Source organism: Pseudochaenichthys georgianus, chromosome 7 (genome assembly GCF_902827115.2).
Source record: "Pseudochaenichthys georgianus chromosome 7, fPseGeo1.2, whole genome shotgun sequence".
Classification (NCBI taxonomy): Eukaryota; Metazoa; Chordata; class Actinopteri; order Perciformes; family Channichthyidae; genus Pseudochaenichthys; species Pseudochaenichthys georgianus.
Window position 1 is genome coordinate 44,378,967 of NC_047509.1, and position 18,123 is coordinate 44,397,089.

Here is an 18,123-nt window from a genome sequence, read left to right on the forward strand (position 1 = left end):
AGCGTCCGCTCTCTGCTGTCTGAGGGCCAGCGGGAGACGGGCACAATGCGAGCATGCTACCCCGGGAATGAGAGCAGCGTTCGCATGCTCTATTCCCAGGCAAGACTCACACTGTGAGTGCCTGTCAAAGCTCATGGTGTAGCCCGACCCGCACACGAGGCAATCCCTGACACAGCCTTGACTTTCCTGTCCAGTCTCCATGTTAGAAAAACAAAGCTTTTTAGGAGGAATCTTTGTTTTTGAGAGGTAGCTCTCAAAAGAACCGTTTTTGCCTGTCAATGCTTCTGCAACGGAGTGCTGAAGAAAAGTAGGAGCGGATTGTAGGGCCTACTTCCTATTTATACGGAAGTGAGCCTGGAGGTGGGGCCCACGTCGTAGGTGGGCGTGGAATAAGTCTGTCAGTGCTGCACGCGTGCAGTCGGGTTTACCCAATAGCGATAGAGGGCGAAGCCTTATACGAAATAGAACCATTGACTGTGGTGTGCTCACTTCATAAAAATGAACCGATACATTTTGATCGCCTAAAATGTATTTATATTTTCACCTTTCAGGACTCTGCTCCACTGTTTCCAGTTACAAAAAACAACAACAATGGAGAAAGAAAAAAGCAAGAAGGCTCGGCCAAAATGCCAGACCTTGAAGCTTCAAAGACGTAGTCCAGAAACCAATGGGTGGTGTCGTGTTGTCGTATACAGTCTGATACGTTTATTTTTAATTGGTAATTTATTTAAATTGTGTAACATGTGTGAGGAATGGTTTACATGCTTAGGAAGTAGCTTCTATGTACTTTGTTTAAAATATAATTTAAAATGATGACAAAGTGTTGATCTGTGATCTACTAGATTGTCTTAATCAAGGGTCCTGAGATCCATTGCTTTTGTCTAGAACCACATATAAGGATTTGTGGTTTCTGGGTATTTCCCATGGATGTATAATTTCCCTCCCTGGAGGAAACGCCATTTATAATCTTGATTATTCCTCCCAATATAAAAGGGCCATAACATGTACAGTATAGATCCAATGCTGCTTGACATTGTGAATGCAGTAATAGGCACACTACATCCACAGTGTGCCCAAATGGCTTTATATAAATCAATCATTTTGATTTTTAATTCACAGAACAGCCATACTTGTATAAATGTCATCAATCCATTCAACACTTTTAGTCTGGAGTTGGAAGACTGAACAACAAGTCACATCTCTGGCCCCACTGGATTATTTATTCTAATTTGTCAACAGTTCAACACTAACAAACCATTTTCTGTTGTCACCAAACACCCACACATTTCAGACACATCTGCCAGAGGGATATGCTACAAGAATAATTAACAAAGAATTAAGAAACAGTGTCACCATTTCATATTTTATACAAAGGATGTTGATATTTACAGTGTCAAATGTACTAATTCAAATGTTGTTTATGTTAAAAATGTACTCTGCTAATATGTTGTTGCTTTTTTAAAAGTCAAAATATCGATATCATTAATGTCAAAAAGCAAGTTTGCATCCGGCTATAGTCCGTATATTTAAACATTTTTAAGTATGACCCATGGTCCTTGCAGTTTCATATTCTAAGAGTAGTCTTCTCTTCTTCAAGCAAGGTTTGTAATCAGGGTCCATGGAGTCGTCAGCACTACTTGAAGAATAACTGGAATAAAGAATGTTGGGATCAAAGGCACCTTCTTCCTCCTCCTCCTCCTCCTCCCTCCCATTGTCATCGTGTCTGCCTCGTACCCCCGGCTCGGACCCTCTGCTGGAGGACCTCCACCCTGTCATTCTGTAGCACTCCTGAGCGCTCAGCCTGCTCAGAGGCACGCAGGGCTGCAGCAGCCGGGACTGCAGCAGCACGGCCTGGCTGTGCAGAGACAACCTCAGCCCATCTCTCCGGACCCTGCTGCTCTCCACCCGGACCACCGGGGCCTCGGGGGGGGGGGGAGAGGAGACGACGACGGTGGAGTATGATGGTTGAACATGAATGGCGTTTTGTGCAGGAGGTTTGAAGGAGTTCTGAGGGACAACGGGTTGAGATGAAGTCGATGAAGGGGACGCAGCGCGAGAAGCCTCTTCTGTAGGAGGCCGAGGGACGCTGAGTTCTGGTACGGTCGGACAAGTGTTTTGATTCAATCTGTCCAGAACCGGTGAAGCTCTGCTGTCGATACAAGGCCATCTGTACTTTCTTGAAAGTTTTGAAAAAGATTGTTTAAGTGGAGGTTGACAGCTCGTGGGGGCAGATGCACGTTGAGACCCAGCTGTGAGCACCTGGCGTGTCGTGTTCTGGGGAGCATGCTGGACGAGCATTGCTCCTCCAGCTGAAGCAGTGTTCCCTGAGGTACGGCAGCGTGGAGAGGTCGGTACCTGAAGACGAGAGCAACAAGCATCCTGTTGGTGTAGAGACACGGTGGAGGGATGGAACGGTGCTTGATGGGGTTTAGAGAGATGGCAGAACCTTCTGAAGTAAGTGATGTCCAGCAGTCGGACGGCCGGCGTCGAGTGGGGGGGCAGCTGAGTGTCTCTGGGCGACGGCAGCAGAACTGGATCCGCTGATGATCCCGGTGGTGCAGAACTCTGCTCAGGGTTTGCTGTCTGGAGATGGGTGCAGGTCTCTGAAGGTGGCAGCTCTTGGTCAAAGGGGGAGGGGGTGAGACCAGAGGGGGTGAAGTCCTGAGATGTAGTGTTGGACGAGGGCGACTGGAACAGTAAAGGAGACACAGAGACGTTGTCCCGGAGCTCCTCTGAGCACTCCTCAGGACACTGCTGCAGGATGCTCTCCACCCAGCGCTGGTGCTTGGCGCAGAACTGAGGCGAGGGGGGGGCTTCCTGAACGCCCCCGCTGCTGCTCCGACTCATGTCCCTGTCACGGAGGTCTTCACCCACCCTCATGACCAACTCAACGCTCTCCTCTGTTTGCCGTCTGCTAACATCTGTATCGTCTTCATTCTTCAACGACACAGCACCGTCTCCTTCAGCCCCCCCCCGCTGAAGAACCACTGGAGGGTTCTGAAGGGACGTGTTGGCCTCCATGGACTCGTGGAGGTCCTTTGAAGCACTGACATGCAGAGCAGACCCTGAGAGTCTGGAGCTCTCCATCCCATTCTTCCCATGTGCTGAGGACTGAGGAGGCGTGGCCCGACGACACAAAGCCACATCTAAAGGGACAGAGGAAGGCACAGTGAGGAACACATGTGTACTATCATCAGAAGATTAGCTGCTAAATATAAAAGCAATCTTTCTTTGCTAATGGAATGGGAGAGGGATCCCTCCTCTGCTGCTCTCCCTGAGGTTTCTCCCATGTCCCCTTTAAACTGGGTTTTCTCTGGAAGTGTTTCCTTGTACGATGTGAGGGTCTAAGGATAGAGGGTCTAAGGACAGAGGGTCTAAGGATAGAGGGTCTAAGGACAGAGGGTGTCGTATTGTCATACTGATATTCTGTACAAACTGTGAAGACCACTGAGACAAATGTAACATTTGTGATAAAGGGGCTATAAATAAACATTGATTGATTGATTGACTGATTGGTTGATTGACTGATTGATTGGTTGATTGATTGGTTGATTGAATGATTGGTTGATTGATTGACTGATTGATTGGTTGACTGATTGATTGATTGATTGATTGATTGGTTGATTGATTGGATGATTGGTTGATTGACTGGTTGATGGATTGGTTGATTGATTGATTGAATGATTGGTTGATTGATTGACTGATTGATTGATTGGTTGGTTGATTGATTGATGCTTCAAAGACAGCGTTTTTTTTTTTTAAATACAAGGACAAACAAAGTACAGGTCAGAGCAGACGGATCCAGCACTATCTGCATAAGAAGAGAATGTGATCGTGCACATACAGAGACATTGAGCTTTCACTTGAGCTGCCATGTGCTGACGCTCCATGTCACGTGTGTTACTGTATATATCACGACAGATCATGAAAGACCTCCGATGATTATCTAATACTTGGTTTGATGAAGCTGCAGTGCTGTTGAAGGTGTAAACAAACAACTGGAACCGTAAGTAAATAAAGGTAAGCCTAATTCAAAGCAGAGAGACGTGCTCCAGCTCTCCGTACACACGAGTTGATCAGGGGAACACACGGGGGAACACACGGGGGAACACACGGGGGAACACACGGGGGAACACACGGGGGAACACACGGGGGGGGGAACACACGGGGGGGGGAACACACGGGGGAACACACGGGGAACACACGGGGGAACACACGGGGGACACACGGGGGGGGAACACACGGGGGGGAACACACGGGGGAACACACGGGGGAACAACACGGGGGAACACACGGGGGAACACGGGGGGGGAACACAACGGGGGGGAACACACGGGGGGGGAACACACGGGGAACACACGTGGGAACACACGTGGGAACACACGGGGGAACACACGGGGGAACACACGGGGGAACACACGGGGGGGGGAACACACGGGGGGGTAACACACGGGGGGGGAACACACGGGGGAACACACGGGGAACACACGGGGGAACACACGGGGGAACACACGTGGGAACACACGGGGAACACACGGGGGAACACACGGTGGAACACACGGGGAACACACGGGGGAACACACGGGGGAACACACGGGGGGGGAACACACGGGGGGGTAACACACGGGGGGGAACACACGGGGGGGGAACACACGGGGGGGAACACACGGGGGAACACACGTGGGAACACACGGGGGAACACACGGGGGGGAACACACGGGGGGGGAACACACGGGGGAACACAGGGGGGAACACACGGGGAACACACGGGGAACACACGGGGGAACACACGGGGGAACACAGGGGGGAACACACGGGGGGGGAACACACGGGGGAACACACGGGGGAACACACGGGGGAACACACGGGGGAACACACGTGGGAACACACGGGGGAACACACGGGGGGGAACACACGGGGGGGGAACACACGGGGGAACACAGGGGGGAACACACGGGGGAACACACGGGGGAACACACGGGGAACACACGGGGGAACACACGGGGGAACACAGGGGGGAACACACGGGGGGGGAACACACGGGGGGGGAACACACGGGGGAACACACGGGGGAACACACGGGGGAACACACGGGGGAACACACAGGGGAACACACGGGGGAACACACGGGGGGGGAACACACGGGGGGGGAACACACGGGGGAACACACGGGGGAACACAGGGGGGAACACACGGGGGAACACGGGGGGGGAACACACGGGGGGGAACACACGGGGAACACACGGGGGGGGAACACACGGGGGGGAACACACGGGGGGGAACACAGGGGGGAACACACGGGGGAACACACGGGGGAACACACGGGGAACACACGGGGGAACACACGGGGGGGGAACACACGGGGGGGAACACAGGGGGGAACACACGGGGGGGAACACACGGGGAACACACGGGGGAACACACGGGGGAACACAGGGGGGAACACACGGGGGAACACAGGGGGGAACACAGGGGGGAACACACGGGGGAACACACGGGGGAACACACGGGGGAACACACGGGGGAACACACGGGGGAACACAGGGGGGAACACACGGGGGGGGAACACACGGGGGGGGAACACACGGGGGGGGAACACACGGGGAACACACGGGGGGGGAACACACGGGGGGGAACACACGGGGGGGAACACAGGGGGGAACACACGGGGAACACACGGGGGGGGAACACACGGGGGGGAACACACGGGGGGGAACACAGGGGGGAACACACGGGGGAACACACGGGGGAACACACGGGGAACACACGGGGGAACACACGGGGGGGGAACACACGGGGGGGAACACACGGGGAACACACGGGGGAACACACGGGGGAACACAGGGGGGAACACACGGGGGAACACACGGGGGGGGAACACACGGGGGGGGAACACACGGGGGGGAACACACGGGGGAACACACGTGCACGGTTTGAGTTAGTTACCGCAGCGCAGCAGTTTGTTCAGAGCCGCTGCGATGCTCGTGGAGTCGGAGGTGATCACGTCCAGCAGCAGCTTCTCCTCCTCGGTCACGGGGCTGGCTTTCCTCAGGATCTGCCTCACACATGGAACATGGAATCAATCAGTGAGTGAAGTGCTGCTGACGTCAGAGGCCGTCAGGCGAGTCATCCGTGCAGTCCTGAAAGTTCTTCTAGCTAGATGTGACAGTTTGTGACGACGAGAGGCGACACTGCGGAACACAAAGAGTCCTTTCCACCCGTGTCGTGTCAAGGATTCACAACATGTTGCTCTAATGACATTACAGCAAACACTGTCGAGTCTTTTTGCAGAAAGAAAAAGGAAATAATTTTAGTATAAAAACCTTTTTTTAATTCTCATGTCATTTGAGAAAAAGGACACGGTGTTGTTAAGCCTTATTATTCATTAGACCTCTGTCCTTCCTTTCCCTGAGTCAACGCTTCCAAATCAAACCATCCCACCGGCTGCAGTCACTGCTGCCGTGTCTCCAGGTACCACCGCCTCTCTAAAGACCCTCACCGTGTCTCCAGGTACCACCGCCTCTCTAAAGACCCTCACCGTGTCTCCAGGTACCACCGCCTCTCTAAAGACCCTCACCGTGTCTCCAGGTACCACCGCCTCTCTAAAGACCCTCACCGTGTCTCCAGGTACCACCGCCTCTCTAAAGACCCTCACCGTGTCTCCAGGTACCACCGCCTCTCTAAAGACCCTCACCGTGTCTCCAGGTACCACCGCCTCTCTAAAGACCCTCACCGTGTCTCCAGGTACCACCGCCTCTCTAAAGACCCTCACCGTGTCTCCAGGTACCACCGCCTCTCTAAAGACCCTCACCGTGTCTCCAGGTACCACCGCCTCTCTAAAGACCCTCACCGTGTCTCCAGGTACCACCGCCTCTCTAAAGACCCTCACCGTGTCTCCAGGTACCACCGCCTCTCTAAAGACCCTCACCGTGTCTCCAGGTACCACCGCCTCTCTAAAGACCCTCACCGTGTCACAGGTCATGAGCACGTCTCCATGAGTTACACTGATTACACAGGAAACATCGGGACGTTGCAAATAGCACATTTATATTCAAAGCGTCCTCTTTGAACAGCTTTCCACTTTCCGTATCAATACTGCACGTGTTTTATTATATATTAAACTAACAAGTTTTTGCATATTATACTGTGCGTAGTTTTTTGGTATAGCTATATTTAATGTAAATATTTCAATGTTATAATAGTGGTTTTTGTTATAGTTAAAAAACATTCTTTAGTCCTTTTCTTACAATGTATCATCTTCTTGACTGTGCTTACGTCGGCACCACATACACCAATTCCTCGTCTGTGTAAGCCTACTTCCCGTTAAACCGGGTTCTGGTTCTGGTATAGTGACTGCAGGAATGATTGAACTACTTTTTAGACGAGATGTTATCCAGGTTTCACGTTTGATAACACTGAGTGTAAAATGGCATCACAACATGTTGTGCATCTCATCTACCAGTTCACGTTGAAGAGAACTCTGAGCACGGGCCACACAGCGAGCACACATTGAAGCAGCAGCTGCCATGGAACACACACCTTATCGATGTGTGTGTCTCCCGGTAACACGGCCTCCAGCTGCTGGAGGTAGTGCAGCAGTCGGTCCTCCACCTTCTGCGCGTAGTGTTCTCCATACTGCACCTCCATGTGATTCTGAAACAGTGAACACCCTCAGTCAGACTTCCTACACTCCAATACCTCGGCTTTCATTTCAGAATCTACACCTAAAGTTCAAGTATCATTATTACATGATTATGTTATCAAGGCTTGTTTAATGTCGTGCACAGAATACATCAGTCATGGTGTCCAATTGGTTGTTCACTTTGTGGCAGAGTGGACTTAAATCCTGAGTCCCAGAGGTTTCTGACTCCCCAGCGCCGTCTAAAGCCTCTCTGAAGAACCTTCTAGCATGTTCCCTGTTTGACCTGGTGACACAAGGAGGACAAGTGCTGCATTCACCATTCCTCATGGCATCACGTTAGGCTCTTCTGAGTACTTGTACAGCTCCATGTGTGTACGGTATGCATAGCGTTTGTATACAGTTGCACATTAGGTTTATTGGCAAAATAAACAATTTCCCAGCTGTTTGCAATAAACAAGAACTATTTAAGTATCTCTATTAACTAACGTGACGGGGTGTTTTGTCTCTTTGCGAATAGCTCTCCGGAGTTCAAACCTAGATCCCTGAACTCCTCTGAAGCTCCACCTCTGGGCGCGTAGTGCACGCTTTCCGCTTGCCACGCACCTCGCTGTTCATCCAGGGCTTTGGATTTGGGAATGTTCGTACAGAAACCTTGGGTTCCACGTCATCGATGCATTTCCCAACGTAGCAGATGACCGTGTCCGTGTGTGTGTTGATGGCTTCGTCCTCAAACACACTCCACTCCGTAGATTGGAAGCAGTGCTGAGTCTGACTCCTCCCTCCAGGCGGTGTGCTCCGTGTCACCGGTCTGTCCCGTTTCACTGTGTGCTCGGCAGCAGCAGCAGTGAGATGTGGTCTGATTGGCCGAAGGGAGGGCGAGGGAGAGTTTTATATCCGTGACGGAAAGGGGAATAAACAAGGTGGAGTGTATGTCTGCCTTTGAGGTATGCTTGGGATCATTGTCCCGTGGGAAGGTCCAAGCTTCAGCTTCCTCACAGACGCTTTCTCCTAAGACCTCCTGACTCTTGAGTGAATCGTGCCCTGCACACGCTGCAGGTTTCCAGTGTGTGCCGCCCCAGAGCATCACTGAGCCACCGCCATGCTTCGCTGAGCCACCGCCATGCTTCGCTGAGCCACCGCCATGCTTCGCTGAGCCACCGCCATGCTTAGCTGGAGGCAGGTTGTTCCTTTCAGCAGGTGCTTCATTCTTCTCCCTCCACACATACGCTGATCCGTAGGCCCCAAATGTTTCATCGCTCCACAGAACAGAATTCCATATTTCTATGGGTTTGAGCATATTGGAGCAGACTGCTTTTGGGGTCAGTCGTGGGGCACGTCTTGGAGTCCGGGCATGGAGCCCTTCAGGGTCTCGCTGCAGGGGTTTTGCAGTCACTTGAGGGTTTTGGACCACTTGCCTCCTCAGGAATCTGGTGGCAGTCGCTGGTAGCTTCCTCTTTCTGCCACGTCCAGGAGTGTAGCCGCTGTTCCTTTCACTTTTAACTGCCAAACTATGCTTCCACCTGTATCTCTAGGAACATGCGGTGCTTTTGCCGTCTTTTTCTTTTCTTTTCCTTGTTTGTGCAAATGATCTCTTCTCTGAACTTTTTAGACAATTACTTTGCATGCAATCGAAGGTCACTCCAGTCCAGGGCTGAAGTCGAATAGTCCATTTAGCTTAGGAACCTTCCTAAAGGAGTGAAATGACCCGGAAGTCCCTCAGTGGCAGCCATGATAAGTGCCGTTCGAATACTCTAGAATGATGAGAATGATAGGAAAGGAGGTTTCAAACTTCCTTTATAACCTCCTTTAGCTTAGGAACCACTGGACTTCCCTAACCGGCAGGAGAAGCGAAAATGCTGCCCCACAATGCCTTGCAGCCGCAGCATTTGCCGTCACTCAACAGTCGGCCGTTCACGGAAAAAAACGATTATGACGGAGAAATGATATCATGAATGTTACGGTGCTTATTAAGCTTTTTAAAACATAGGTGGTAAGTTGCCAAAGTGCTTTGTTTTGAACGTTCATCAGTATTATAATCAAAGAGAGAAATATGAACCTTAGTTTTTACTGAAATGATCAAATAAAGTCAACATTTCAGTCTTCACTGAGCTGTGTGGGGTTTGTTCAACTTTTAAAAGATGTTTGAATGGTGATATACACAGTGATAGATGTTAAGGACTAACGTTTATAATAAATACATCTGTATTGATTTTAAGATCTTTAGTTCATACAATCATACGTATTGGGATCATTTGTATTAATGTGGACCGGAGGGAGAGGGTGACGAGCAGTTTCACTTTCCTTTTTTATTTCAATTCCAGCTTTGGTCCTGAAGAATATGTTTCTCTGTTGTCCACGTTCATAAAGCAAAGCAGCAGCATCAGAGCACGGAGCAGAGTCTCTAGATGAGTTTACAGTAGTCCCTCGTTCTTATTAAACATCCATGTTGTCGTCCGCTGTATAGAAAATTGTGGTTTCCATAGTTTCCCCACAGCAGCAGACGCACACAATGACGTCCGCTGGCGCATCATAAACACGTCGGATAGTGAAAGTGCATTCGGATTCTCTAAAGTACCGCAGTCTCTTCTCCTAAGTCCTTTTAAATTCTCCTATCCACTATCCCTTAACCCCGTGACGTTTCACTCAGAGGTCAAGGAATAGACGATAGGGTTAGAACTTAGGAGCTGATTTTTAAACTATCCGACTGCAGCCCAGGTATTTAAGTGCTCTGTCTCAAGCCCACCTGAACTAATGAAGCCCTTGATTAGTTGCACCAGGTGTGCTTGAGACAGGGGGCAGAATCATCTTGAGACTGGAGTAGTCAACAAAAACCTTGGAATATTAGTTTCATTGAACTACTTTCATTGAAACAGTTCTTGTGTGATTTGTTTATTGCAAACAGCTGAGAAATGTATATTTTGCCAATAAACCTAATGTGCAATGGGGTTGAATCATTTTGATTGCAACACTATAAATGTGGACCTGCAGCGCCCTCTGCTGGAGGGCAATCCGGGGCTGAGAGAAACCGGCTGTGTTTTATTCTCACTGACTAATGCATGATAACTTGAGACAAAAGTGACTCATGCCCCGGCGACACGAGGACGAAAACGGTCGTTTGCGTTACTGTTTAGTGTCATGTAGACCGTTCGGCCACACGAGGACGACTGAATACGGCACTAAAACGACTGCGGAAACGATAACGGGTCCCAAGGTGGATAGAAATGCATACGCAACGCTCTGGGGGGTCCAACGGCTCCGTGTGTACGCCCTATCCGAACATTTTCTGATAATGATGAGGCAATAGCCCCACCTCTCCCCACCTCTGCTGCTCACCCAAAGTAAACTGCACCCTGAATTCAGATTATTTATCTTTCTCTCGATGTGGACCTAATGAATGAGTGAAGTCTAATCTGACAGGATGGAGACACGCAGCTCTGCTCACCTGCAGCTCCTCCCGCTGCAGCAAAACACACACTTCAAGTCAGATCATCACCCTTAGCTATTTTAATTACCTCTCAAACTCCCTAAACTAGTTATAAATATGTTTATTTTTACTGTCGGCCGGGTCACTCGTTACTGGATCAGCTGCTGCATGAGACAGACACTGACGCTGTCCGAAAAAAGGCAGGAAAAAGAGAGGCTCCGTGTATTTTATTATTATATTATATAGAGTCATAACAAAGAAGACCTTTGACCGGCACTTTTATCATTTTGTCCGGAAGATTTAAACTTTAATACACGTTGACTGGCGAAAAACTCTGCCCGGTTCCCTCGGCCCCCACCGCGGAGAATAAACAGAAGGGAAACCATGACAACCATGCTTCTTCGCTGCTTTTGTGGAGGAAGTTACAGCGCCACGTACAGGCTCGGCATATGTACTGCAGCTTCTCCAGCGGTTGGAGCTAAACGGAGCGGTCTCGTGCGGACAGACAGTCCGGATAACTATTGCGTGTGGACGGAAGCTTGTTTGTGATTGCGTTTGCGTTAATCCTATGCGTTTAGCAGTTTTCGTCCTCGTGTGGCCGGGGCATCAGCATCCTCTCATCATCCAATACGACTGTTTCCATCACCCGCTTGATTTATTCCACTCTATTTTGAACAGCAAAGAGAGAGCCAGAACAAATGTAATTGCACAAGAGTATAATTGACCTTCAGTAAATAATTGACCTTGTGTGTGAACAGACAATATTGAGAAGATGTGGAATAATGTCTTTCTTTTTTTTAAAGAATAACTGAAGTTCATATATTGGAACATATTAAAATCTTTCTTGTGTTCTGTAAATACTAAGATGATCTAAAATGTCAATGTGCATGACATTTCAATACAACTCGTGATCCCAGGATGGAACATTTGAAATGTGCTTACTTTGATCAGTATTAAACAGTATGTGTTTTGTGGATGTTGTTGTAGATAAAGCAATGAGGTCTTTTGTAGTAGTCTTTGAAAATGATTACATCTGGCTTGTTTTTGTTTGTGGTGTCTTGGAAGTCCATGCCGACAAAGCTGCATGCCTGCAGCATGACACAATTATAAAACCCAAATCCTTCATTTGTTTACAAAATGATATGATCAATACTCTGCTGATCCTCTGCTGTGTGTGTGTGTGTGTGTGTGTGTGTGTGTGTGTGTGTGTGTGTGTGTGTGTGTGTGTGTGTGTGTGTGTGTGTGTGTGTGTGTGTGTGTGTGTGTGTGTGTGTGTGTGTGTGTGTGTGTGTGTGTGTGTGTGTGTGTGTGTGTGTGTGTGTGTGTGTGTGTGTGTGTGTGTGTGTGTGTGTGTGTGTGTGTCTGGTTAAGCCCATCAGTGCAGTTTATAGTATTAAACCATTCGTTTTTTTTTACATCTTCTGTCATATTAAAACGTAGCCTACAGCAAGTCCAACTTCAATGTTTCTTAGCATGACAAGAATAGACATGGCAGAAGGGTTATCAAAGAAAACTGCCAGTGGTTCTCAAACCTTTTCTGTCATTCCCCACTTTGAACAGGTGGGCCTTTTCAAGCCCCACCTGTTCCTCATCGTTCCAATAAAATGGTAGGCCAAGGTTAAAATGGTCAAATGTATCGTTCTATAACAGGGGTCTCCAACCTTTTTTAGGATGAGAGCTACTCTCAAAAAATAAAACAAGTTGTGAGCTACTTTTACTGCAGTTTGGGTATGTGGGACCCGTTTTCAGTGTTTACTAAAAGAAAATGTATTCAATTTAATTATTTTAACCTGCTTTATTTCGGGATGGACCTAACATCCTCTAGGGGGGTCCAGGGGCATGCAGCCCCGGGAAGATTTTCTTTTTAATGTTGAAGTGAAATGCATCAATCTGGTGCACTTTGAGAACAACATGAATTTATGGATACAGCTCTCAACACTCTATGAAAGGGAGCTGTATACTTTTCAATAATCCAAACATCTTTAGAATATGATCACAACCAATAACAAATCATTTAAACTAGTTTATTCTTATCGTATGTTACCTAGTTAGCATTCTTTCTTTTTATTTATGCATATTTTACTAATCACTCCCCTTTTAAACTGTTTTATTATTTGTACTGTAGTAAAAATGTAGTAATAATTTAAATCATTCCAATGTGTCCTATAGTACACATTGGAATGATTTCTTACTATATTTTTTTTACGACTAAACTATATTAAATAGATAAAGGTGTGCTCTCTCTCTCGCTCTCTCTGTCTCGCTCGCTCACAGAGGCTGTGTGCTCCTCCGTGGCGATGACGGCTTGCGTTAAAAAATAATAATAAACATAGGCCTATTTGTAAAGTGGGGGGACACAAACGGGATTTCGAAAAGTGTCACGGTTAAACTCCTTATGAAGTGGTGAGACAGCTGCAACAGTCCACGACCGCCCGCGAGGACCGAGGTTCGATTCCGGCCTGAGGTCCAAAAAATTTATTAAAAATAAATAAATAATAATCTCCCGTTCATCGCGTCCATTCGCGACCCACCTATCACATATCGCCACACTTTGAGAAACGCTGCAGTAGGGCAACATTTTGGATAGAAAGCCAATTAGAGAGGTGTGACAAAAACAGGGCAAATAAAACAATTCCACGGCTCTCAGGATACACATTAAACCTGAGCAGTTTTACAGCAGCTTAACCCTAATCATGCATCACCTACTGAGGAGAGTGTGAGCCAGCTGTTTGAACACACTCGCATCCTCTCATGCACCGGCTGTTACTGTGTCAGACACTGTGTGGAGGGAAACATACCGTAATGTAATCTTCACGTTTGTCCTTGTCCATAGCAAGAGTCTGAGCCAGAGCCTTGAACTCCACATGGTTCTTCCTCATGAGGAACATCTCATGTTGGCTCTGTGCAAGATACAGGACACAACACATGGTAAACAAATGCTTTTCATATAAATGTTAGTTAGGCACAGAGCAGCAAGACTTAACTGGACAATGATATAAAATACATGCTTTTATGATTATTTTAATTAATTAAATGAAACATTTATTAATGAGACATAATAAATAATAGCTGATTAATAACAATATACAGACAGTTACTAAATGTTGCCCTCCAATATTTAGGTGAAATAACACTCTCTCGCCTCATAAATCTAAAATGGCTAATGCTCGTGTTGCTCTACTCCAGGCATGGGCAAACTAAGGCCCGTGGGCCATATACGGACCGTTGGGCTTTTGAATCCGGCCCGCCGAATATTGGTACAAAATTGTCCAAATTATAGTAAAGACCGCATTCATTTTGCCTTTTTCCTGGAATACCCGGCATTTGAGTACTTGAAATGCACTTCATATTTGATTTCAAATCCCGAAGTGCTACAAGTAGTGAGCATGAACAGTATAAATAAACATTACACAACACGGTAGAATTAATAAAAAGCAATACAGTGTGTGTGTGTGTGTGTGTGTGTGTGTGTGTGTGTGTGTGTGTGGCGCGAGCGCATCTTGTGAGAGAGATAGAAAGAGAGAGAGATACAGGGGTTGTTGTTAGCATTTGGTGCTAGCTCGGAGTTAACGGAGATTAGTAGCTGTTTCAACAATAAGGAGAGGGAGAGCTCTTTCCTGTCGGACTTTGAGAGAGAGAGGAGAGAGAGAGACTGAGAAAGTTACAGGGGTTGTTGTTAGCATCTGGTGCTAGCTCGGAGCCAACGGAGATTAGAAGCTGTTTCAACAATAAGGAGAGGGAGAGCTCTCTCCTGTCGGACTGAGAAAGGTAACGTCAGCTCAGGGAGTCTAAGTTATCTCAGTGGGTCTCAAATGGTTTGGCCATCTATGTAATATTAGTTGTATATAAAATAAGTTAATACATCATTCCAATGTGTACTATAGGTCAGTACAAAATAAAAAACACAGTTTGAAAGGGGAGTGATTAGTCAAATATGCATAAATAAAAAGAAAGAATGCAGACTAGGTAAGATAAAGATAGGAGAGAGGAGTTGATCAAATATGTGTTATTAGTTGTGAGCATATTCCAATTTATTATTGAAATATATACAGTTCTGTTTCATATTAGTGTTGAGAGCTGTATCCATACATCTCTTAATGTTTCCCTCAAAGTGCACCAGATTGATTCTTTAACTTCAATGTAAAGAAAACAATCTTCCCGGGGTGCATGCCCCCGGACCCCCCTAGAGGATGTGAGGTAATCACAAATAAAACAGGTTCACATGGATAGGACTAGTGCTGCGTACCTGGACTCACATTCAGGTTCAGGTCCGGACTCAAGTCCAGAGGTTCAGGTTCAGGTCAGGACCTGAACCCATGGCTTGTGTCAAGTTGTGTGAGTAACTAAAGTGAACTTATTGTGAGCTAATTATCAATTGAAAATTAACTCATAATCAACTCAAATTCAAACTCATCAGGTTTATTGTGCTCCCTTCCAACTTGTGTCTACATTTCTCTACAAAGTACAAATGTAAAAAAAACACTTTTTGCCACTTAGTCTACAAATGACTTATGACAGCAACTACAGTGAACTACTACAAAGTTCAAACATTTATTTCATTTACCAAACTAAAGTAACCAAACAGTCCCTGAGCTGACTGAGCCTAAATTCCTAAAACGTTGCTGAAAGGTAGAGTAGAGTAGACTATACGCATTACACTGTTACACACCTACTATACAGTATATAGGCTACACTGTAGTGACTGTACAGGCAGAGTGTACTATACTGTCTGTACACCATGTATTTTCTACAACTCTACATGTGTACATTATACAGTACATACTACATACATAGTGATGTACATACATACTGTTAGAAATTAAAATCAATGTTTGATATGGCGTAATTTTGAATTAAATACACTATTTAATTTAAATCAGTTTTATTCTGAAAAAACCGGAAGTTCACACTATTAACTTAATACTTTTATTCTGACAATTCTTCACTTCCGGTTATCATTAGCATGTGGCGAAATGCTACCTTTTCAAACCGTGAATCGAAGGTGAAATGACATGTGATGTTGTACACTGAGCACACTGGGATTAGCACTCATTTATTGACACTGAATAACGTTTATCAGGGAATGTTTAAATAACCACAGACACCAGAATATACGTAAGTGCTAGTTTTTTGCGAGTCCAAGTACCGGTTCCCGACGTTCTGGTTTTAACCGGACTTGAACCGAAACTTTTTACAAGTCCAGTACCGGTTCGGCGTACCGGTACGCAGCACTAGATAGGACACTAGATAAGTGTGCACACTCATTATATACACTACACATTCTTGGATTAGTTAACACTATAGTCCCTAATATATTTGTAGAAAGGCAGGAAATGGAATTAAATTGAGAAAATGTTTCATTGCGGAGGACCCCCTGTGTTGTGTCCCCCCCACTTCTCAAACCAAAGTTACACCCTTGCCCAGAGCAGATGACACTTACACACTGATCCTGGTACTGAGGGAGTTTACTTGGAAAGAATTTGCAGATCTTACACACAGTCTCAACCATTCCTCGCCTCTCTGTGAGCATCCACATGATGAGCTGGAAGAAGACACATTACAAGAGATGGAGATTAGCATAAAACACTGGAGATGGATTTCCCCTGCATGTTGAATGATGCGATTCGTCTCCTACCAGGGTCTTGAGGCCGAACATGACCTTCATGTGTTTGATGGGCACCACCAGGCTGGGCAGAAGTCTGTGTGTGTCTTCCAGAAAGTTCAGCGCTCTCTCAAAGTGCTGCGTGTCTCTGCTCTTCACGATGGAATAAACCTGAGCAGAGGAAACACGCAGCCTCCACGGGTCCTCCACGCTCAGAGGCTGAGAGCCCACGTCCGGCCAAGAGGAGGGGTCCACAACTGTGAGGAACATCAGATTCAGAAACAGGTTTGTGACCAGGTAGGTTGACACGTACGAGGAATTTGACTTGGTGTCGTGGTGCGTACATAAAAGTTAAACAAAAATTAAAAACACAGATAGGGAACTATTTTAAGGTAAAACTATAATAACATTACAAAATAATAAAACTATAGCAGTATTTACATTGAAATAGAATGGAATAAAATATGAACATGAAGAACATCCCGATTTTACTGCTTTGGCAACTCAGTCAGGTATTTGGTTTGCAGGGACTGGGCTAACCTGAGCTTCTAAGGAATGAGTACTCAAAACACAGTCTGAAGAGTCGTGCATGTCAGGATATTACTGAAATAAATATAATATGGTATTTTTATGTAGAATGGCCTTTTACAGATTGTTTTATAATAAAATAAAAGCACTTGCTATATTAATGCACCAGTCATAATAATTAAATAGATCTTTCCTTGTTATAAACTGTTGGCTAGTTTAATTTATAGCAATTAATCATAGTTCATAAAGAGACCATATCATTGGTATGTACAGTATTGATGTGAGCAGTGAAGTAATGACACACACACACACACACACACACACACACACACACACACACACACACACACACACACACACACACACACACACACACACACACACACACACACACACACACACACACACACACATCACTGAATGCATCATTAATCTTTTGATAAATCAACAAAACACATACTACATCTACTACAAACAATCATCACCCTATCTGAACGTCTTTGTTTGATTTGCATCTACATTTATGTTACATATACGAACGAGTCAAAGCGTTGAGGTAACAGGAGAACTGGTCAAACTAACCTTGCTGTATGTCCATCATCCTGTGAGCCCAGACAAACTCTATGATCCACAGCGGTCCTCTGGGGCAGGTCAGTGAACATGGACCTCTTCCTTCCATCAGTGAACATGGACCTCTTCCTCCCTCCCTTCAGTGATCATGGACCTCTTCCTTCCATCGGAGGCTCAGCGACAGAGCGGCCGACTGCTCCTCTTTAACCCCTTCATGAATGGGCTGCTCCCGCCCCCCGAGCTGGACCTCAGGACATGTAGCGGCAAGTTTACGATGTGAAGTAATGGATGTATAATAAGAGTGTGAAGGTGTGAACGTCCCGGTTCTGGGACTGTTTGCAGATCGTTCCGTTTTTG

General features: G+C 46.7%; 1 protein-coding gene across 2 annotated transcripts; it reads right to left on the reverse strand.

Moving 5' to 3' along the window:
* Nucleotides 1-1,200: 1,200 nt before the first annotated feature.
* Nucleotides 1,201-18,111, reverse strand: LOC117450146 (arginine-glutamic acid dipeptide repeats protein). 2 transcript variants are annotated; one of them, XM_034088217.2, is made up of 7 exons: nucleotides 17,779-18,111; nucleotides 16,702-16,925; nucleotides 16,564-16,608; nucleotides 13,865-13,966; nucleotides 7,540-7,653; nucleotides 5,947-6,055; nucleotides 1,201-3,146 (listed from the first exon to the last, which is right to left on the reverse strand). In XM_034088217.2, the coding sequence occupies exons 1-7, from the start codon at nucleotides 17,873-17,875 to the stop codon at nucleotides 1,537-1,539; spliced, it is 2,301 nt and encodes a 766-aa protein (XP_033944108.1). In that variant the 5' UTR covers nucleotides 17,876-18,111; the 3' UTR covers nucleotides 1,201-1,536. The 2 variants fall into 2 exon arrangements, with proteins under 2 accessions (XP_033944108.1, XP_033944107.1); XM_034088216.2 differs by having other exon boundaries at nucleotides 16,507-16,608.
* Between the last annotated feature and the right edge of the window lie 12 nt (nucleotides 18,112-18,123).